Below are 23,812 nucleotides of genomic sequence, written 5' to 3'. Positions count from 1 at the left end.
GTCGGACGCCCTTGGCCGTTGAAAATGGAGTAGTGAGGGAGCCGTTGGGACCACTTCGGACGCGAGCTGTGGTGTTTGAATACAGGGAAATAATTAGGGAGATGTTCAAGTCAAATAGGAACCAGTTCTCCATCAAATCCTATCCTGAACCCTATCCCTCAACCTGAACCCGCTCTAACATCTCCAATCAAATCCTGTCCGTCTTCTCAAATCCAGCCCTATCTAACTCTCTCCCTCAGAAATGGCTCCTTTTCTTTTCCCTCCAAAAGTGCTGCTCCTCCCCCCTCGGTGTCTAGTTTACTCTGTAGCCAATCAGCGAAAGGCTCCAGCCCTCTGGTAGAACTTCTTGGGAACTGCACCACCAGACTCTAGTCTGGCTCTGCTGGCCATAACACGCCCTGTCCTCCTAGTGGTTGAGAAGGCCATGTGCAGGCCACAGTAGACTAGATGAAGAAGAAGAGTTTGGATTTGATATCACGCCTTTCACTCCCTTTAAGGAGTCTCAAAGCGGCTAACATTCTCCTTTCCCTTCCTCCCCCACAACAAACACTCTGTGAGGTGAGTGGGGCTGAGAGACTTCAGAGAAGTGTGACTGGCCCAAGGTCACCCAGCAGCTGCATGTGGAGGAGCGGAGACGCGAACCCGGTTCCCCAGATTATGAGACTACCGCTCTTAACCACTACACCACACTGGCCTCTTCCATATTGTTTTATCTAGCCCTCAACAAGGGATTCCCCATGTCTTCAGGGTCTGAAGGTCCTGGAAAGCGCTGGGGGCGCCACCATCAAAATAGCTGCTATAGCGGGTTGGAGAAGCAAGACCCTTGGGGGGGGGGCATTAATGCTGTGAGACCCTCCATCGGAGCTCAGGTTGCTTAGATGTGTAAATAAACCATTTATTATCAAGATACCACAGTCTCCGCTGTCCCACATTCTGAGGAAACTGAGCCCTCGGTAAGCGCATGGAACCCCTGGGAATACCGCACCACTTGGAGATTGGGTGTGTGTGCAATAAATGGGCACACCTTAAATGTGTGGTGTGAACAAACGCAGCCCTAATTTCTCACTTGCAGAGGGTGAGTGAAAAAGATGATGTGGACTGTTGCTCCCGCTTGAACAAAAGGTTGCTATTGAAAGGATTCCTTTCTGCTGTTTCAGTTGATACCGGAGGAGAAGGAAGAGGAGCCTGCAAATCTCCCTGATGCAGACCAGACTCCAGTTTTAGTTGAGCAGAGGCAGCTGCAGAAGGAAAACAAGGAGAACGAGGAGGGCAGGATTGTAGGCAAGTTCCATCTTCCCCTACCCCTTTGCCCTCCCCCCACTTGACTAAAGCCCCGCCGTTTATATCTCACCTCCTTGCATATCCGCTCCCCCTGCAGTTCACCTGGGTCAGCCACCTGTTCCTCATGCTTTGGTTGGCATGGCCACCACCTGGTCACCACATGAACTGCAGAGCGTGATAATACCTTACATTCTTATGTATCTAGGGAGGCAAGATAATCAGGAATTCTGCCAATGCATTCACAATACCTGATTATCTTTCATAAGAAAATAAAACCCTGTCTTGGGTTAGACAAGGGCGTGGATCCTAATTGTTCCACCAGAGCACGCAAACCAACAAACACATCAAACTTCAGCAGTATTAAAAAGTAAAGGGACCCCAGACCATTAGGTCCAGTCGTGACCGACTCTGGGGTGGCGGCACTCATATCGCTTTATTGGCTGAGGGAGCCGGCGTACAGCTTCCAGGTCATGTGGCCAGCATGGCTAAGCCGCTTCTGGCAAATGAGAACAGCGCACAGAAACACTGTTTACCTTCCTGCCAGAGCAGTACCTATTTATCTACTTGCACTTTGACGTGCTTTCAAACTACTAGGTTGGCAGGAGTAGGGAGCGAGCAATGGGAGCTCACCTCATCTTGTGGATTCAAACCACCGACCTTCTGATGGCAAGTCCTAGGCTCTGTGGTTTAACCCACAGTGCCACCCGCATATACTGTTGTTTAATTACAGTAAACTACCGGTCATTCTTAAACCATTAATATTCCCTTCAATCTCTTAAGTGCCTGCTTTAGAGGAAAGGAAAGATCTGCTGGGCAAGGTTTCTTTCAGCAGCATATTGTAACAGACATAGGGGAAATAAATAACTCGCACTATGGGAGACAGGCAATTTCAATGAATGAAACCACACATTTAGTAGAGAGCCAACGGAAGCTTTCCTTCTCCTTTGGGGTCCCATCAAGACTTTCTCCCCTTGATTTCAGCAGATGATATGCACATAACTGAGAATGAAGGAGAAGGTTCTGCGATGTTCTCAACGGGGCCTGAGCACAAAGAGATGAACGAGAATGTTATACAGAGAACTCAGGTGGAAGAGAGACCCTATCAATGTAGCCGATGTGGAAAAAGCTTCAAACACAAGTCAAACCTTTATCAACACCAAAGAGTTCACACAGGAGAGGCCCCCTATTTATGTATGTGGTGTGGGAAAAGCTATAAGACTAAGACGTCCCTTGTTCTGCATGAAAGAAGTCACACGGGAGAGAAGCCCTATAAATGTGAGGAATGTGGAAGAAGCTTCAGTCGTAAGTCAAGCCTTGCCTCGCACCAAGTTAGCCACACTAAAGAGAAGCCTTGTAAATGCTCAGAATGCGGGCAGAGCTTCAGTCATAAGTCCAACTTGAACGTACACCAGAGAACCCACACAGGGGAGAGGCCACACAAATGCTCAGAATGTGGCAAGAGTTACCTAACTCAACCCAACCTTAGGGTGCATCAAAGAATCCACACGAAAGAGAAGCCTTATCAATGTGAAAAATGTGGGAAGATCTTCAATCAAAAGAGCACTTTGAATGTACACCAGAGAACCCACACAGGGGAGAGGCCATACAAATGCTCAGAATGTGGCAAGAGTTACAGTACCCGATCCAACCTTAGGCAGCATCAAAGAATCCACACTAAAGAGAAGCCTTATAAATGCTCAAAATGTGGGCAGAGCTTCGATCGTAGCATACATCTCAACGCTCACCAGAGAACCCATGAAGTGGAGAAAACATACAAATGCTCAAAATGCGACAAGGACTTTACTTCTCCGTTTGATCTCATTAAACATAACAAGATGCACATTGAAGAAGGACCTCACAAATGCTCAGAATGCGGAGAGAGCTTCAGGTGCAGCACCTCCCTTATGGCACATCAGAGAATTCATAGAGGAGAGGAGCCAGATTTTGGCCTGAGCCATGCTTCTGAACCAAGTCTTGTTGAACATAATGTAACCCACCCTGAAAAGAAATGTTTTGTATGTTCCATTTGTTCCAGAACATTTGGGTGCAGTGGAAGCCTTGGGTTACATCAACTGACGCATAAATAGGAGACATCGCAGAGCTTCTCAGGCTGAAGCAAGTCCCTTTTTTAAATATCTAATTAATCAGCACAAGACAATTCCCACTAAGTAACCCACAAGTGTGGGGAAAGCTTTTATGATAGCGCACTCATTTCACGTCAGTTGAATCGGCACAAGACAGCAATGGAGAGGCAGAGAGATCTTGCAAATGCTTCTCTTTCTCCATTCTTCTACTTCAGTGTATTGCTCCAATCACTGGTACTTCTTTTTAAATGCATGTTTTACTTGGCACTTGCTTCTATAAGTATTTTAATGTGTTTGTTGTATTCATCAATAAATTTTGTATGTTTTTTATTCCTTTTGCTTCTCTTTTTATTACTCTTTTTTAAAAAGATATTTATTAAAATTTCAAAAATTATAACACAGTAATACAAGACACAGACAAAAACAAGTATAATTTCAATCCCTTATTTTCTTATAACTTACTTCCCTGACCTCCTCATACCTCCCCTTTCTGTATTCCAATTTCAAATTATTAATTCAGCAAGTCCTCTCCCTTAATTTCATTTAGTTTTTAACCTTTCTTTTCTTTTAACTTAGTCATTACAGCTGCTAACCTTGTTTTCATTTAATTTAGTTCATTTTAAAAGTCCAATTTTCCCTTATCCAAACTTAAACATCGAACTTATACATCGATTCTTATTCTTATAACATTTTTTTTCTAAGATCGACCAAGATTCCCTTCCACGAATTTCCCACTTTACATACCAGTGACAAACAAAATAAAAACAAAATAAATTGTAATTATGAACCCTTTGGATTCCCAAGCTCCACCCCCTTTCCCGGTTTCAGCCCCCACAAGTGTCCATCAGTCTTAATCTACTATCAGCCTGGAGATCTCACGTCCGAGGCTCTTAATTGTCTCTCAGTTCCTCTCTGCCGGTCTTTTTGATAGTCCTTAATATTAAACACCAAATCTTGGAGAAGCTCCGGCCCAACAGGATCCATGTCTCTTCCAGCTAGGCCTCCATACTTAAGAGTAGAGCCTATGGGGTATTCCAATTCTTGTTTCTTGCTCCTTTCAAGTCCAAAAATCCCCAAAGCTCTAACTTCCACCTTAATCACATTTGTAATCCTTAGGTCTTCTGATCTCCACATAAGAAGATCTCTCCATTTCTCAATTTCCATTTCAGGCCGGGCTTTCCACATCAGATTTTTATTTTCCTTTCTTGCCATCCTGCCAGGCCTCAAGGTGCAACTCTCCTTTAACATCTGCAAAATTTCAGCTCCTCCTTCCTTTTCTTCAGGGGCGACATATGTCTCCTCCTCCGTATTCTCAAAACTCTCAGATTTCTCTATTTGTCCAATTGAATAGGCTTCTTGTTTCAAAACCTTATCAGATTCAAGAATGTTATTTACTGTTAAGTCCAGAGTTGTAACATTTGTAGCCAAAACATCAAATTGGCCTTGTAACTTTCCCAAGAGAACAAATACTCTGTCCAATTCAGCCTGGATTTTCCCTCCTCCAGCCATTCCTGTAATGTCACTAAGTCCCTTTAGGAGGATTTTAGTTCCTTAATATTCTTTTCAGCTCGAGTCCAAAAATCAAGTTATTTTGTATCAGCCCTTCCTTGTTTTCAACAAATTGTAGCAAATATAACCAGCAGAAGCAACAAAAACAGAGTTCTCTTTTTCCGTCTTGACAGCTAACTTGACAGCTGTCAAGCACTTTAATATTTCTTCAACAGGCTCTCTCACGGGACGATCCCAGGTCCGGGGGGGGGGGGGTAGAACTTCAGCTCTCAAAATTAATCTTTTATCCTCCAGTAAAAATTCTTGTAATATCAAACCGTGAAATTAAAGTCTTTCGCCAAAAAGACAAGGAAAATTCTCTCGACCTTAGCTAGCAGGTCCTTTGCTTTAAGTTGTTTACAAAGAGGGGGGGCAGACTTCCTTTTTAACCTTTCCCCGCTCGTTCCTAATTCAAGAAATTTTTCCTTTAGAGCCCAAATTTCCATGCTACTCACGGGTTGTTACTTTAGAGTCCAATTGTTCAAAAGAAGAAGTCAGCGCTCTCCGACAATGGCTTGCGGCTTCACTCCACAGAGAAAGCAGTACCCTCAGCACTGCGCCGCACCCCGTCCCCATTCCGAAGCCTTTAAAAAGGCTCCTTCGCAGATTGGGGGGGCGCAAATGGTGCCCGCCGAGTCACCACACTCACAGGCTTCCCCGCCTGTGATTTTTAAGGGTCCCCGCTTCGCCGCAGCGGCAAGACCCGTTCCTGTAGAGCCGATTCCCTCCGGAGCCCGGAGCTCCGGAGCTCGGAGGGAATCCGCCATTAATCGCTGGCGCTAACCCGGAAGGCCTCTTTTTATTACTCTTGCCTCCTGTCAAGGTTGTAGTTTTAAATATGCTACTGCAGTGGGGTTTTTGGTATGGCTTTTCTCTTTTTTTTATAATGCATTTTTATTCATTATTCAGATTACACAAAAAACAACAAAAAAACAGTATACAATATACAAATAAGAATACCAATAAACTTATCAGCATACAAATAAATATGCGTTTACATAGTTTATTATTTTCCTTCCTCAAATTATTCAAAAAATCCTAAAAGAAAAATCGTAATGTTTCAAGCTCTACCGAGCCCTCGACTCCCCTCCACCCTTTTGGTAAGAATCAAATCAATTCCACAATCACGCATTTTGCTTTAACCTTAAAAATTAATCATTCACTGTTAGATTTATTTCAAATTGAGAAGAGAGTGGAATTTGAGGTTAATTGTAGTTTTCCAAGGGGAATTATGAATATCTCTTAGGATCAGATTGGAAAAACCACCTCTAATTCGAGCATCCGATGCTAATAGGTGGGAGCTATAGGAAATGGCTCAACTCCATGCTCGTTTTACAATTGAGGGCTGGGCGAACTCGAGTCGTAGGGCTGCACCTGAGACACATCTCGGGACGCCGGAAAGAGATCTCAGAAACATATGAAGAGGGCGATCCAAGTTACCTGATATTGCTGTAGTCCATACTTCGCATCCATATAATAATTTAGGGACAACTTTGGCATTAAATATTTGAATTGCTGCTGGAAGGTGTTTGCCGCCCTTCTGGTGGTAAAATCGGGCAATGGCGTTAGAGGTCGTGGTTGCAGCGAGAAAGGCAGATTGTAGATGGGTGGTCCAGGAGAGATTATAAGTGAATATTAAGCCTAGATATTTAAAGGCTTTTACCTTTTCTAAGTAGCCACCTGTGATCTTAAGCGGCTCCAGCTTGAGTTTGCGGGAACGAGTGAAGTGGAGGACTTTCGATTTTTTATAATTAATATTAAGAGCTTCCGCCTTACAATAGGCGATAAATGCATTAACTGCATTTGCTAGGTCCGCAGCTGTTCTGGATAAGATGACGGCATCATCAGCATAGAAAAGGGAAGCAACGGGGTGGCCTGCTAAGTGAGGAGGGTACTTAGATGCTAGCTTCAAAGTGGAAATTGCATCATGAAGATAGAGATTAAACAGTAGAGGGGCTAAGAGACAACCTTGTCGGACGCCCTTGGCCGTTGAAAATGGAGTAGTGAGGGAGCCGTTGGGACCACTTCGGACGCGAGCTGTGGTGTTTGAATACAGGGAAATAATTAGGGAGATGTTCAAGTCAAATAGGAACCAGTTCTCCATCAAATCCTATCCTGAACCCTATCCCTCAACCTGAACCCGCTCTAACATCTCCAATCAAATCCTGTCCGTCTTCTCAAATCCAGCCCTATCTAACTCTCTCCCTCAGAAATGGCTCCTTTTGTTTTCCCTCCAAAAGTGGTGCTCCTCCCCCCTCGGTGTCTAGTTTACTCTGTAGCCAATCAGCGAAAGGCTCCAGCCCTCTGGTAGAACTTCTTGGGAACTGCACCACCAGACTCTAGTCTGGCTCTGCTGGCCATAACACGCCCTGTCCTCCTAGTGGTTGAGAAGGCCATGTGCAGGCCACAGTAGACTAGATGAAGAAGAAGAGTTTGGATTTGATATCACGCCTTTCACTCCCTTTAAGGAGTCTCAAAGCGGCTAACATTCTCCTTTCCCTTCCTCCCCCACAACAAACACTCTGTGAGATGAGTGGGGCTGAGAGACTTCAGAGAAGTGTGACTGGCCCAAGGTCACCCAGCAGCTGCATGTGGAGGAGCGGAGACGCGAACCTGGTTCCCCAGATTATGAGACTACCGCTCTTAACCACTACACCACACTGGCCTCTTCCATATTGTTTTATCTAGCCCTCAACAAGGGATTCCCCATGTCTTCAGGGTCCGAAGGTCCTGGAAAGCGCTGGGGGCGCCCGCATCAATATAGCTGCTATAGCGGGTTGGAGAAGCAAGACCCTTGGGGGGGCATTAATGCTGTGAGACCCTCCATCGGAGCTCAGGTTGCTTAGATGTGTAAATAAACCATTTATTATCAAGATACCACAGTCTCAGCTGTCCCTCATTCTGAGGAAACTGAGCCCTCGGTAAGCACATGGAACCCCTGGGAATACCGCACCACTTGGAGATTGGGTGTGTGTGCAATAAATGGGCACACCTTAAATGTGTGGTGTGAACAAACGCAGCCCTAATTTCTCACTTGCAGAGGGTGAGTGAAAAAGATGATGTGGACTGTTGCTCCAGCTATTGAAAGGATTCCTTTCTGCTGTTTCAGTTGATACCGGAGGAGAAGGAAGAGGAACCTGCAAATCTCCCTGATGCAGGCAAGACTCCAGTTTTAGTTGAGCAGAGGCAGCTGCAGAAGGAAAACAAGGAGAATGAGGAGGGCAGGATTGTAGGCAAGTTCCATCTTCCCCTACCCCTTTGCCCTCCCCCCACTTGACTAAAGCCCCACTGTTTATATCTCACCTCCTTGCATATCCGCTCCCCCTGCAGTTCACCTGGGTCAGCCACCTGTTCCTCATGCTTTGGTTGGCATGGCCACCACCTGGTCACCACATGAACTGCAGAGCGTGATAATACCTTACATTCTTATGTATCTAGGGAGGCAAGATAATCAGGAATTCTGCCAATGCATTCACAATACCTGATTATCTTTCATAAGAAAATAAAACCCTGTCTTGGGTTAGACAAGGGCGTGGATCCTAATTGTTCCACCAGAGCACGCAAACCAACAAACACATCAAACTTCAGCAGTATTAAAAAGTAAACGGACCCCAGACCATTAGGTCCAGTCGTGACCGACTCTGGGGTGGCGGCGCTCATATCGCTTTATTAGCTGAGGGAGCCGGCGTACAGCTTCCAGGTCATGTGGGCCGCAGGGCTAAGCCGCTTCTGGCAAACGAGAACAGCGCACAGAAACACTGTTTACCTTCCTGCCAGAGCAGTACCTATTTATCTACTTGCACTTTGACGTGCTTTCAAACTACTAGGTTGGCAGGAGTAGGGAGCGAGCAATGGGAGCTCACCTCATCTTGTGGATTCAAACCACCGACCTTCTGATGGCAAGTCCTAGGCTCTGTGGTTTAACCCACAGTGCCACCAGCATATACTGTTGTTTAATTACAGTAAACTACCGGTCATTCTTAAACCATTAATATTCCCTTCAATCTCTTAAGTGCCTGCTTTAGAGGAAAGGAAAGATCTGCTGGGCAAGGTTTCTTTCAGCAGCATATTGTAACAGACATAGGGGAAATAAATAACTCGCACTATGGGAGACAGGCAATTTCAATGAATGAAACCACACATCTAGTAGGGAGCCAACGGAAGCTTTCCTTCTCCTTTGGGGTCCCATCAAGACTTTCTCCCCTTGATTTCAGCAGATGATATGCACATAACTGAGAATGAAGGACAAGGTTCTGCGATGTTCTCAACGGGGCCTGAGCACAAAGAGATGAACGAGAATGTTATACAGAGAACTCAGGTGGAAGAGAGACCCTATCAATGTAGCCGATGTGGAAAAAGCTTCAAACACAAGTCAAACCTTTATCAACACCAAAGAGTTCACACAGGAGAGGCCCCCTATTTATGTATGTGGTGTGGGAAAAGCTATAAGACTAAGACGTCCCTTGTTCTGCATGAAAGAAGTCACACGGGAGAGAAGCCCTATAAATGTGAGGAATGTGGAAGAAGCTTCAGTCGTAAGTCAAGCCTTGCCTCGCACCAAGTTAGCCACACTAAAGAGAAGCCTTATAAATGCTCAGAATGCGGGCAGAGCTTCAGTCATAAGTCCAACTTGAACGTACACCAGAGAACCCACACAGGGGAGAGGCCACACAAATGCTCAGAATGTGGCAAGAGTTACCTAACTCAACCCAACCTTAGGGTGCATCAAAGAATCCACACGAAAGAGAAGCCTTATCAATGTGAAAAATGTGGGAAGATCTTCAATCAAAAGAGCACTTTGAATGTACACCAGAGAACCCACACAGGGGAGAGGCCATACAAATGCTCAGAATGTGGCAAGAGTTACAGTACCCGATCCAACCTTAGGCAGCATCAAAGAATCCACACTAAAGAGAAACCTTATAAATGCTCAAAATGTGGGCAGAGCTTCGATCGTAGCACACATCTCAATGCTCACCAGAGAACCCATGAAGTGGAGAAAACATACAAATGCTCAAAATGCGACAAGGACTTTACTTCTCCGTTTGATCTCATTAAACATAACAAGATGCACATTGAAGAAGGACCTCACAAATGCTCAGAATGCGGAGAGAGCTTCAGGTGCAGCACATCCCTTATGGCACATCAGAGAATTCATAGAGGAGAGGAGCCAGATTTTGGCCTGAGCCATGCTTCTGAACCAAGTCTTGTTGAACATAATGTAACCCGCCCTGAAAAGAAATGTTTTGTATGTTCCATTTGTTCCAGAACATTTGGGTGCAGCGGAAGCCTTGGGTTACACCAACTGAAGCATAAATAGGAGACATCGCAGAGCTTCTCAGGCTGAAGCAAGACCCTTTTTTAAATATCCAATTAATCAGCACAAGACAATTCCCACGAAATAACCCACAAGTGTGGGGAAAGCTTTTATGATAGCGCACTCATTTCACGTCAGTTTAATCGGCACAAGACAGCAATGGAGAGGCAGAGAAATGTTGCAAATGCTTCTGTTTCTCCATTCTTCTACTTCAGTGTATTGCTCCAATAACAATTACTTCTTTTTAAATGCATGTTTTACTTGGCACTTGCTTCTATAAGTATTTTAATGTGTTTGCTGTATTCACGAATAAAGTTTGTAGGTTTTTACCCCTTTTGCTTCTCTTTTTATTGCTCTTGCCCCCTGTCGAGGTTGCAGTTTTAAACATACTGCTGTGATTATGAAATAATTTGTTTAATAAACAGCTTTCCTCATTGCACATGGTTGTGGAACCTCTGGCTTGTAATGCAATCTGTCTTCCCCAAGCCAGTCCTTCTTTTCTTTTTTTTTAAAAGTTCATATGTGGACAATATATAAAAATTAAATTTAAATGTTAAAAAACAACAGGTAAAGGTAAAGGGACCCCTGACCATTAGGTCCAGTCATGACCGACTCTGGGGATGTGGCGCTCATCTCGCTTTACTGGCCTAGGGAGCCGGCGTACAGCTTCCGGTTCATGTGGCCAGCATGACTAAGCCGCTTCTGTCGAACCAGAGGAGCGCACTAAAACGCTGTTTACCTTCCCGCCGGAGCGGTACCTATTTATCTGCTTGCACTTTGACGTGCTTTCAAACTGCTAGGTGGGCGGGAGCTGGGACCGAACAACAGGGGCTCACCCCATTGCGGGGATTCAAACCGCGACCTTCTGATCGGCAAGTCCTAGGCTCTGTGGTTTAACCCACAGCGCCACCTGTGTCCCTTTAAAAACAAAACATAACAGGAAGGCTATAAATCAAAGTGCAAGAGGGGAAAGAGGGAATCTTGGACTCTCAGCTGCCTGGTTGTTGGTCTTGGGTCAGTTTTCCTCCCTGTGGACTTCATTTCCCAGCAGCCTTTGCAAAACTTTCTGAAATTACCAGCAGCTGGCCCTATTTACCTGAGCATGTGCACAGCTGGGGGAGAATAAGTCTGGGAAGCAGGAGGCGAGTCATAATGCAGCCCCACCTGTGTAAAGCTCAAGAGAAAACGCCATGGGATCCTGTAGAACAAGCTTAACGTAGATTTCCCATTTCTGCTCTGCTTCCTGGGAGCTGACATCCTAGTTTTAATATTTCACCCCTGCAGTGGGGGTTTGGGGCTGAATTGTAGACCTACTTTCCTGGGTGAGCTAAAGGAATTCTTTCATTTCTCCAGAGAAAAAGAGAAGCTGAACAAGTGAGTTGCCTGATGGTGGGGATGCAAATTGGTGAGGAAAGGGTTGTTGCAACAGGCAACAGGCTTTAGTTCATACGCACTATACTGAAAAGAAAAAGCCACGAAGGGGGTTAATGTATCTGGGAATGTGAGATAAGTAGGGAGGATGGGTTTTCCAATTTAGTTTGAGATTCCTTTTCTTCTTGCTGGATGATTTTCAGAAAAGGAGCTTTGGCATTCAATGTTTCCTTCACTAGATGTGCCCTTGAAGCAGGAATAGCCCTAATTTTTTTTAGGCTGCCCTTTGGGGGGAGCTGGAGCTCAAAGTCCCTGCCAGGAAGTGGGGCCATCCTTTGGAGTAGGTGTGCTTTGCTGGTGTAAAAAACGACCACATTCATGCCATCCTTTAAAAGGTACCTCTTTAAACAGTCCTGGCTTCCTCCAAAGAATACTGGGAGCTGTACCTTGATAAAGGTACAGGAGACTTCCGCAATTCCTTTCACAGAACTGCAGTCTCCAGCGTGGTTTAACAATCAGTCCCACTTTCCAGGGAACTCTGTGCATTGTAGAGTTGTAAACAAAAAATGCCCTTTTCCCTTATCCAAGAGCCCATATAGAGTCCTTACATAGGTTCCCTATTGGTAGGAGAAAATAACAGAGGCCAACCAGAGAATATTGAGAAGCAAAGCAGCTAGTAAGCTTGATCTTTATTGATCTGTTGCAACAGGGTGCTCCCCTCACTCGCAGGAGGGGAGGAGGACCCAGAAAAATGGAGTGCAAGGCCTTATAAAGACTTTTGAAATTCCCATCCTGTAGATCAAGACCAGGGACGTGGGTGGCGCTGTGGGTAAAACCTTAGCGCCTAGGACTTGCCGATCGCATGGTCGGTGGTTTGAATCCCCGCGGCGGGTTGCGCTCCCGTTGCTCGGTCCCAGCGCCTGCCAACCTAGCAGTTCGATAGCACCCCCGGGTGCAAGTAAATAAATAGGGACCGCTTACTAGCGGGAAGGTATACGGCGTTTCTGTGTGCGGCTCTGGCTCACCAGAGCAACTTCGTCACGCTGGTCACATGACCCGGAAGTGTCTGTGGACAGCGCTGCCTCCCGGCCTATAGAGCACACAAGCCTAGAGTCTGTCAAGACTGGCCCGTACGGGCAGGGGCACCTTTACCTTTACCTTTTTTAGATCAAGACCACCCCCAGAAACATCATACATACATCACAGAAGGTGTGTAACCTAAGACAACCCCTCAGATACATCACACCTACATCACAGAAAAGGCGGTCTGAAACAGAAATTTGAATATTGTTTTTCTCCTGTTGTTGTTTATCTCCTGTCTGGCAGGTTACTTGATTGGATTGCCTAGGGAGCCTGACTAGTCTTTTGTAGTGATAAATACTTAGTTCCTGGGCCAGGTCACAGGCTCACACCCTATTCATATCTTAAATGTGTCCTTAAGGCAGGATTTGTGAGGAAAGAGACAATGGGGAGGTTTCCCACTTTGACCTTGCAGATAAAACATTTGGTCAGTTTAGGAATCAAAATGGTTCCCAGTTGGCCTTCTTGTGCTGATCTATGTATGTGCTTGGTTGGTACACTTATGACACATTACCATATATCTAAGACCATAAAATTCCTATCACAGTAGCTGTGTGAGGAGAATAGCAGGAGTCTCTTCACAACCCTCCGCGCGTTTACCAAACTACAGCTCCTCGAGTTCTTTGGGGAAAACCAGGACTGTTTAAAGTGGTATTGTCCTGTTTTAAGATGGATGGTGGGAATGTGGCCAAACAGGAACCATTCTTTGCAAGCTAACATGATCCAAGACTCACCCACACTACTTCTCCTATGTCTTCCACTTGTCTCATGCTTAAACGCTTGGGTCAGAGGAGTTTTCTGTTTCACTTTTCTTGGGGAAACCCATTAAGGTAAAGGTAAAGGGACCCCTGACCATTAGGTCCAGTCGTGACCGACTCTGGGTTTGCGGCGCTCATCTTGCTTTATTGGCCAAGGGAGCCGCTTCTGGCGAACCAGAGCATCACACGGAAATGCCATTTACCTCTCCCGCCGGAGCAGTACCTATTTATCTACTTGCACTTTGACGTGCTTTCGAACTGCTAGGTTGGCAGGAGCAGGGACCAAGCAACGGGAGCTCACCCCGTCACAGAGATTCAAACTGCCGACCTTCTGATTGGCAAGTCCTAGGCTCTGTGGTTTAACCCACAGCACCACCCGCGTCTCTTATTTACCGCTGAATCAGAATGAATGGGGTTCGTTGTGATTCACTGTTAAACAGCCAGGTTTTCCCAGGAAAAGCAGCAGGGTAAATGAAAACACGTCCACACTGATGCTTAGAAAAGAAAGGTAAATCAGAAGTGTGTAAGAGCCCTTATTTGGAGCTGAGGTTTTGATGGAATAGAGAAGCCCCTTCATCATTTACAGGGACTGCAGGGATATGCAGACAAAGGGTGTATTGAACCTTTGGTCCTCTGGATGTTACTGAATTACAACTCCCATCAGCCCCAGACAGGGATGGTGGGTGTTGTAGTCCAGCACGATCCAGGGGGCCCAAAACTTCCACCACACCCAGCGTTAATGTCATTCGTTCATTTTAATAACTTATATACCACTTGTTGTTGTTGTTGTTTAGTCGTTTAGTCGTGTCCGACTCTTCGTGACCCCATGGACCAGAGCACGCCAGGCACTCCTGTCTTCCACTGCCTCCCGCAGTTTGGTCAACCTCATGCTGGTGGCTTCGAGAACACTGTCCAACCATCTCGTCCTCTCTCATCCCCTTCTCCTTGTGCCCTCCATCTTTCCCAACATCAGGGTCTTTTCCAGGGAGTCTTCTCTTCTCATGAGGTGGTCAAAGTATTGGAGCCTCAGCTTCAGGATCTGTCCTTCCAGTGAGCACTCAGGGCTGATTTCCTTCAGAATGGATAGGCTGGATCTTCTTGCAGTCCATGGGACTCTCAAGAGTCTCCTCCAGCACCATAATTCAAAAGCATTGATTCTTCGGCGACCAGCCTTCTTTATGGTCCAGCTCTCACTTCCATACATCAATACTGGGAAAACCATAGCTTTAACTATACGGACCTTTGTTGGCAAGGTGATGTCTCTGCTTTTTAAGATGCTGTCTAGGTTTGTCATTGCTTTTCTCCCAAGAAGCAGGCGTCTTTTAATTTTGTGACTGCTGTCACCATCTGCAGTGATCATGGAGCCCAAGAAAGTAAAATCTCTCACTGCCTCAATTCCCTTCTATTTGCCAGGAGGTGATGGGCCCAGTGGCCATGATGTTAATTTTTTTTTTATGTTGAGCTTCAGACCATATTTTGCGCTCTCCTCTTTCACTCTCATTAAAAGGTTCTTTAATTCCTCCTCACTTTCTGCCATCAAGGTTGTGTTATCTGCATATCTGAGGTGGTTGATATTTCTTCTGGCAATCTTAATTCCGGCTAGGGATTCATCCAGCCCAGCCTTTCGCATGATGAATTCTGCATATAAGTTAAATAAGCAGGGAGACAATATAGTGCCTTGTCATACTCCTTTCCCAATTTTGAACCAATCAGTTGTTGAATATCCAGTTCTAACTTTAGCTTCTTGTCCCACATAGAGATTTCTCAGGAGACAGATGAGGTGATCAGGCACTCCCATTTCTTTAAGAACTTTCCGAAGTTTGCTGTGGTCACTTAGTACAACAAAATATTGAAGTGGTTCACACAATGTGCAATGATGCCATCGCACACACAAAGGAACGACAGAGCATCAAAATGCAATTAGAACCCATTAAGCAAAACATTAATACATTCATAGGGAAATAATGCCCGTGGTCTATTACAATGCTTCTATAAAAAAAGGCATAGTGCCCATGTTTAAACCCTAAACTGTGGTTAATCTTAACTGCAGCTTGTTTCTTGCAAACAGTATAGAAAAAAATACAACCATATATAGATGGGGGTTGTGTTGTAGTGTATGGAGGAAGCCAGTTTAACGTGAGGCCCTTCCTCATAGCTCTCTGGGTGTGGGAATCTTCCTAATATCTTGGGGTGTCTCTGCTACATATCCTATATTCTCTTACAGAGTTGGGAAACCTGTATCTGTGAACCATGGGGAACCAATGCCACAAGAAACCTGACCGGGAACACCTGGAACTCGTTAATGAAGTAATACACTCTTTAGTGGTGAACTAATGAAGAACTAAAGGCCAATGGCCCATCTAGTCCAGGGTCCTCTTCTCCCAGTGGCCAAACAGGGGTACAAGAGGCCTCTCCTCTTCTGTGGTCTCCCCACACTCGTATTAAGAAAAAAATACTACCTCTAAGTGTGGGAGCAGGGGATAGCCATCATGGCTAGTAGTCATTGATAGACTTCTCCTCCATGAATATGCCCAAGCATATTTTCAAGCCATCCAAGTTGGTGGACGTTTAGTTCCCATTCTCTAGTGTGCCGCCAGGCTGGTGGTGGTGGGGCCAGGGGTTGAGTTCCCTGTCCCTCTTGTGCTTGAGAAGGGGATGTGCAGGCCACAATAGATTAGATAAGGTTGCCTCTTCCATATGGTCTGTCTAGTCTTCAGTCTAGTCTACAGCAAGGGACTCCACTTGTGATGCCTTCAGGGTCTGGAGGTCCTGGAGAGCGCTGGGGGTGCCAGTCTCAAAATAGCTGCTATGGCGGGTGGAAGGAGCAAGACCCTTTAGGGAGCATTAATGCTGTGAGCCCCTCCATCAGAGGCGCAGGTTGCATAGATGTGTAAATAAACTATCGATCATTAAGATACCACACTCTCAGCTGTCCCTCATTTTGAGGAAACCAAACCCTCTGTAAGCTCCTGGACACCTGGAATACCACACCATTTGGAGATTGGGTGTGTGTGCAATAAATGGGTATACTTTAAATGTGTGGTATGTAAACAAGCACATTCCTGATTTCTCACTTGTGGAATGTGAGTGAATGATAGAGATGATGGGAGGTTGCTGCTCCAGCTTGAACAATAGGCTCCTATTGAAATTATTCCTTCCTTCTGTTTCTGGTGATATAGGAGGAGAGGGAGGCGGCTGCAAATTTCTTCACTGCAGGCCAGGATCCATCTTCAGTTGAGCAGAGGCAGCTGCAGAATGAAACCCAGGAGGAAGATGATTATGATTGGGAGGCGGCTGCAAATTTATTCAATGCAGGCCAGGCTCCATCTTCAGTTGAGCAGAGGCAGCTGCAGAATGAAACCCAGGAGGAAGATGATTATGATTGGGAGGCGGCTGCAAATTTATTCAATGCAGGCCAGGCTCCATCTTCAGTTGAGCAGAGGCAGCTGCAGAATGAAACCCAGGAGGAAGAGGATGATGGGGAGGGCAGGATTTGGGGTAAGTTCAGACTCCCCCTATCCTGCTATAAGTGCCAAACCCACCTACCCCTTTGCCCTTTCCCCACACCTGACTAAAGGCCTCCTTTTATTTCTCACCCCCTTGCATATGCTTCCCCAGCTCACCTGGGCTGGCCAGCTGTTCCACATGCTTTGGTTGGCATGGCCACCTACTGGTCACTACATGAATTGCAGAGCGTGACAATACCTTACATTCTTATTTATCTAGGAAGGGAAGATAACCTGGAATTATGCCAATGCATTCACAATAAGTGATTTTGTTTCATAAGAAAATGAATCCCTGTCCCAGGTTATACAAGGACTTGTGTCCTAATTGTTCTCCCAGAGCATGCAAACCAACAAACACATCAAATTTCAGCAGTATACTGTTGTTTAATTCCAGTAAACTAGTTCTGAAGCCATTAATATTCCCTTCACTCTCTTAAACTCCTGCTTTAGGGGAAAGGAAATATCTGCTGGCCAAGGTGTCTTCCAAAAACACATTCTAACAGACATAGGGGAAATAAATAAGTTGCACTATGGGAGACAATCAATTTTAATGAATGAAATGACACCACAACACATTTAGGGGAGAGCCAAAGGAAGGCTTGCTTCTCCTTTGCTGACCCATAAAGTATTTCTCGCCTTTATTTCAGCAGGTGATACGCAGGTAACTGAGAAAGAAGGAGAATGTTGTGCGATATCTTCAATGGGGCCTGAGCACAAAGAGATGAACGAGAATGTTATACAGGAAACTCAGGTGGAAGAGAGACCCTATCAACGTAGCCAATGTGGAAAAAGCTTCAAATACAAGTCAAAACTTCATCGACACCAAATAGTTCACACAGGAGAGGCCCCCTATATATGTAAGCAGTGTGGGAAAAGCTATAAGAACAAGACGTCCCTTATTAGGCATGAAAGAAGTCACACAGGAGAGAAGCCCTATAAATGTGAGGTGTGTGATAAAAGCTTCTGGAACAAGCCAAACCTTGCCCTACACCAACTAACCCACACTAAAGAGAAGCCTTATAAATGCTCAGAATGCGGGCAGAGCTTTGGCCTAAAGAGAAGCTTGAAAGTGCACCAGAGATCCCACTCAGGGGAGAGGCCATACAAATGCTCAGAATGTGGCAAGAGATACACTACTCAAGCCTACCTTAAGGTGCATCAAAGAATCCACACAAAGGAAGAGCCATATAAATGTTTGGAATGTGAACAGAGTTTCAAATTTAGCATACAGCTTACCAGACACCAGAGTACCCACACAGCAGATAAACTATTCAAGTGATGAGATTGTGGTAAGTCGTTTAATTGTAACTCAAACCTTAATAGACAAAAAAGAATCCACACCAAAGAGAAACCTTATAAATGCTCAGAATGTGAACAGAGCTTCAGTCTCAAGAGCAACTTGACAGAACATCAGAGAATCCACTCAGGGCACATGCCATACACTCAGAATGTGGCAAGAGGTGCATTACTCAAGCCAGACGTAGGAAGCATCAAAGAATCCACACAAAAGAGAAGCCTTATAAATGCTCAGAATGTGGGCAGAGCTTCGATCGTAGCACACATCTCAACGCACACCAGAGAACCCATGAAGTGAAGAAAACGTACAAATGCTCAAAATGCGACAAGGACTTTACTTCTCCGTTTGATCTCATTAAACATAACAGGATGCACATTGAAGAAGGACCTCACAAATGCTCAGAATGCGGAGAGAGCTTCAGGTGCAGCACATCCCTTATGGCACATCAGAGAATTCATGGAGGAGAGGAGCCAGATTTTGGCCTGAGCTATGCTTCTGAAGCAAGTCTTGTTGAACATAATGTAACCCGCCCTGAAAAGAAATGTTTCGTATGTTCCATTTGTTCCAGAACATTTGGGTGTAGCGGAAGCCTTGGGTTACACCAACTGAAGCATAAATAGGAGACATCGCAGAGCTTCTCAGGCTGAAGCAAGACCCTTTTTTAAATATCTAATTAATCAGCACAAGACAATTCCCACTAAGTAACCCACAAATGTCGGGAAAACTTTTATGATAGTGCACTCATTTCATGTCAGTTTAATCGGCACAAGACAGCAATGGAGAGGCAGAGAGATCTTGCAAATGCTTCTCTTTCTCCATTCTTCTACTTCAGTGTATTGCTCCAATAACAATTACTTCTTTTTAAATGCATGTTTTACTTGGCACTTGCTTCTATAAGTATTTTAATGTGTTTGCTGGATTCACGAATAAATTTTGTAGGTTTTTACCCCTTTTGCTTCTCTCTTTATTACTCTGGCCCCCTGTCGAGGTTGCAGTTTTAAACATACTGCTGTGATTATGAAATAATTTGTTTAATAAACAGCTTTCCTCATTGCACATGGTTGTGGAACCTCTGGCTTGTAATGCAATCTGTCTTCCCCAAGCCATTCCTTCTTTTCTTTTCTTTTTAAAAAAGTTCATATGTGGACAATATATAAAAATTAAATTTAATTGTTAAAAAAAACAGGTAAAGGTAAAGGGACCCCTGACCATTAGGTCCAGTCGTGACCGATTCTGGGGATGCGGCACTCATCTCGATTTATTGGCTGAGGGAGCCGGCGTACAGCTTCCGGTTCATGTGGCCAGCATGACTAAGCCACTTCTGGCGAACCAGAGCAGCGCACGGAAATGCCGTTTACCTTCCCACCGGAGCAGTACCTATTTATCTACTTGCACTTTGACATGCTTTCGAACTGCTAGGTGGGCGGGAGCTGGGACCGAACAACGGGAGCTCACCCCGTCGCGGGGATTCGAACCACCGACCTTTTGATCATCAAGTCCTAGGCTCTGTGGTTTAACCCACAGCGCCACCCGTGTCCCTTTAAAAAACAAACAAACCAGGAAGGCTATAAATCAAAGTGCAAGAGGGGAAAGAGGGAATCTTTGACTCTCAGCTGCCTGGTTGTTGGTCTTGGGTCAGTTTTCCTCCCTGTGAACTTCATTTCCCAGCAGCCTTTGCAAAACTTTCTGAAATTACCAGCAGCTGGCCCTATTTACCTGAGCATGTGCACAGCTGGGGGAGAATAAGTCTGGGAAGCAGGAGGCGAGTCATAATGCAGCCCCACCTGTGTAAAGCTCAAGAGAAAACGCCATGGGATCCTGTAGAACAAGCTTAACGTAGATTTCCCATTTCTGCTCTGCTTCCCGGGAGCTGACATCCTAGTTTTTAGTATTTCACCCCTGCAGTGGTCTTTTGGGGCTGAATTGTAGATCTACTTTCCTGGGTGAGCTAAAGGAATTCTTTCATTTCTCCAGAGGGAAAGAGAAGCTGAACAAGTGAGTTGCCTGATGGTGGGGATGCAAATTGGTGAGGAAAGGGTTGTTGCAACAGGCAACAGACTTTAGTTCATACGCACTATACTGAAAAGAAAGAGCCACGAAGCGGGTGAATGTATCTGGGAATGTGAGATCAGTAGTGAGGAGGGGTTTTCCAGTTTAGTTTGAGTTTGCTTGCTTGCTTGCTTGCTTGCTTGCTTGCTTGCTTGCTTGCTTGCTGATTTTCAGAAAAGGAGCTTTGGCATTCAATGTTTCCATCACTAGATGTGCCCTTGAAGCAGGAATAGCCCTAATTTTTTTAGGCTGCTCTTTGCGGGGAGCTGGAGCTCAAAGTCTCTGCCAGGAAGTGGGGCCATCCTTTGGAGTAGGTGTGCTTTGCTGGTGTAAAAAATGACCACATTCACGTCATCCTTTAAAAGGTACCTCTTTAAACAGTCCTGGCTTCCTCCAAAGAACAGTGGCGTAGCGTGGGGGGTGCAGGGGGGGGCCGGCCGCACTGGGCGCAACATCTGGGGGGGCGCGCTCGCTGCCTCCGGAGTCACCGAAGAGCCTCGGGCGCAGGCTGTAGCAGAGCCCCATGTCTCGCGGAACCGAGGAGCTGGCAGCGGCTCTCAGCGCTCGCCGCGGTCCCCGCGCGTTAGGGCCGCGGAGGGCGCGCCAGGCAGCCCCTCCTCACAGCCCCGCCGCCGCCGCCGCTGCTGCAGCTGCTGGGCCATGTTGCATTTTCCTCGCCTCTCTGCCCTCCTCCTCCGGGCAAGCAGCGTCGTTTGGGCGGCAGTGCCAGCGGCAACTCGCCTCAGATCACCTGACACGGACCCGCCGCCGCCGCCGTGGCTACCTTACCATAAATGCCCCAGCCCAGGCAGCAGCAGGAAGAAGCTGGCAGCGGTGGCAGGTTAGGGGGCGCAAATTACTTGCCTTGCCCCGGGTTAGAGGGCGCAAATTACTCGCCTTGCCCCGGGTTAGTGCTGACAACCCACGCTACGCCGCTGGCAAAGAATACTGAGAGCTGTACCTTGATAAAAGTACAGGAGACTTCTGCAATTCCTTTCACAGAACTGCAGTTTCCAGCGTGGTTTAACAATCAGTCCCACTTTCCAGGGAACTCTGTGCATTGTAGTGTTGTAAACAAAAATTGCCCTTTTCCCTTATCCAAGAGCCCATATAGAGTCCTTACATAGGTTCCCTATTGGTAGGAGAAAATAACAGAGGCCAACCAGAGAATATTGAGAAGCAAAGCAGCTAGTAAGCTTGATCTTTATTGAACTGTTGCAACAGGGTGCTCCCCTCACCCGCAGGAGAGGAGGAGGACCCAGAAAAATGGCGTGCAAGGCCTTATAAAGACTTTTGAAATTGCTACCTTGTAGATCAAGACCACCCCCAGAAACCTCATACATACATCACAGAAGGGGTGTAACCTAAGACAACCCCTCAGATACATCACACCTACATCACAGAAAAGGCGGTCTGAAACAGAAATTTGAATATTGTTTTTCTCCTGTTGTTGTTTATCTCCTGTCTGGCAGGTTACTTGATTGGATTGCCTGGGGAGCCTGGCCATTCTTTTGTAGTGATAAATACTTAGTTCCTGGGCCAGGTCACAGGCTCACACCCTATTCATATCTTAAATGTGTCCTTAAGGCAGGATTTGTGAGGAAAGAGACAATGGGGAGGTTTCCCACTTTGACCTTGCAAAGAAAACAGTTGGTCAGTTTAGGAATCAAAATGGTTCCAGGTTGGCCTTCCTGTGCTGATCTATGTATGTGCTTGGTTGGTACACTTATGAACATTACCATATATCTAAGACCATAAAATTCCTATCATAGTAGCTGTGTGAGGAGAATAGCAGGAGTCTCTTCACAACCCTCCGCGCTTTTACCAAACTACAGCTGCCCGAGTTCTTTGGGGAAAACCAGGACTGTTTAAAGTGGTATTCTACTGTTTTAAGATGGATGGTGGGAATGTGGCCAAACAGGAACCATTCTTTGCAAGCTAACATGATCCAAGACTCGCCCACACTACTTCTCCTGTGTCTTCCACTTGTCTCGTGCTTAAACACTTGGGTCAGAGGAGTTTTTTGTTTCACTTTTCTTGGGGAAACCCATTAAGGTAAAGGTAAAGGGACCCCTGACCATTAGGTCCAGTCGTGACCGACTCTGGGGTTGCGGCACTCATCTCGCTTTATTGGCCAAGCAAGCCACTTCTGGCAAACCGTGACCGACTCTGGGGTTGCGGCGCTCATCTCGCTTTATTGGCCAAGCAAGCCACTTCTGGCAAACCAGAGCATCACACGGAAACGGCGTTTACCTTCCCGCCGGAGCGGTACCTATTTCTCTATTTGCACTTTGACGTGCTTTCGAACTGCTAGGTTGGCAGGTGAAGGGACCAAGCAACGGGAGCTCACCCCGTCACGGAGATTCAAACCGCCGACCTTCTGATCGGCAAGTCCTAGGCTCTGTGGTTTAACTCACAGCGCAACCCGCGTCTCTTATTTACTGCTGACTCAGAATGAATGGGGTTTGTTGCGATTAACTGTTAAACAGCCAGGTTTTCCCAGGAAAAGCAGCAGGGTAGATGAAAACACTTCCACGCTGATGCTTAGAAAAGAAAGGTCAATCAGAAGTGTGTAAGAGCCCTTATTTGGAGCTGAAGTTTTGATGGACTAGAGAAGCCCCTTCATCATTTACAGGGACTGCAGGGATATGCAGACAGAGGGTGTATTGAACCTTTGGTCCTCTGGATGTTACTGAATTACAACTCCCATCAGCCCCAGCCAGGGGGCCCAAAACTTCCACCGCACCCAGCGTTAATTTCATTCGTTCATTTTAATAACTTATATACCACTGGTTGTTGTTGTTTATTCGTTTAGTCCTGTCCGACTCTTCGTGACCCCATGGACCAGAGCATGCCAGGCACTCCTGTCTTCCACTGCCTCCCGCAGTTTGTTCAGACTCATGCTGGTAGCTTCGAGAACACTGTCCCACCATATTGTCCTCTATCTCCCCTTCTCCTTGTGCCCTCCATCTTTCCCAACATCAGGGTCTTTTCCAGGGGGTCTTCTCTTCTCATGAGGTGGCCAATGTATTGGAGCCTCAGCTTCACAATCTGTCCTTCCAGTGAGCACTCAGGGCTGATTTCCTTCAGAATGGATAGGCTGGATCTTCTTGCAGTCCATGGGACTTTCAAGAGTCTCCTCCAGCACCATAATTCAAAAGCATCCATTCTTCGGCGATCAGCCTTCTTTATGGTCCAGCTCTCACTTCCATACATCAATACTGGGGAAACCATAGCTTTAACTATATGGACCTTTGTTGGCAAGGTGATGTCTCTGGTTTTTAAAATGCTGTCTAGGTTTGTCATTGCTTTTCTCCCAAGAAGCAGGCGTCTTTTAATTTCCTGACTGCTGTCACCATCTGCAGTGATCATGGAACCCAAGAAAGTAAAATCTCTCACTGCCTCCATTTCTTCCCCTTCTATTTGCCAGGAGGTGATGGGCTCAGTGGCCATGATGTTAGTTTTTTTGATGTTGAGCTTCAGACCATATTTTGCGCTCTCCTCTTTCACCCTCATTAAAA

General features: G+C 46.0%; 1 protein-coding gene across 1 annotated transcript in view; it reads left to right on the top strand.

The window, feature by feature from the left end:
• Positions 1 to 23,812, top strand: part of LOC114591104 (uncharacterized) — a 65,147-nt gene that overhangs the window by 25,379 nt on the left and 15,956 nt on the right. The window contains 7 exon segments of the mRNA XM_077923587.1: positions 2,378 to 3,269; positions 8,023 to 8,146; positions 9,128 to 10,208; positions 15,664 to 15,676; positions 16,619 to 16,937; positions 17,596 to 18,339; positions 18,420 to 18,742. Coding sequence (XP_077779713.1) covers positions 2,378 to 3,269; positions 8,023 to 8,146; positions 9,128 to 10,208; positions 15,664 to 15,676; positions 16,619 to 16,937; positions 17,596 to 18,339; positions 18,420 to 18,742 — 3,496 coding nt within the window.

Source organism: Podarcis muralis, chromosome 2 (assembly GCF_964188315.1).
Source record: "Podarcis muralis chromosome 2, rPodMur119.hap1.1, whole genome shotgun sequence".
NCBI lineage: Eukaryota > Metazoa > Chordata > Lepidosauria > Squamata > Lacertidae > Podarcis > Podarcis muralis.
The sequence above is the reverse complement of the archived record's forward strand: the minus strand, read 5'-3'. Positions and strand labels throughout refer to the sequence as shown.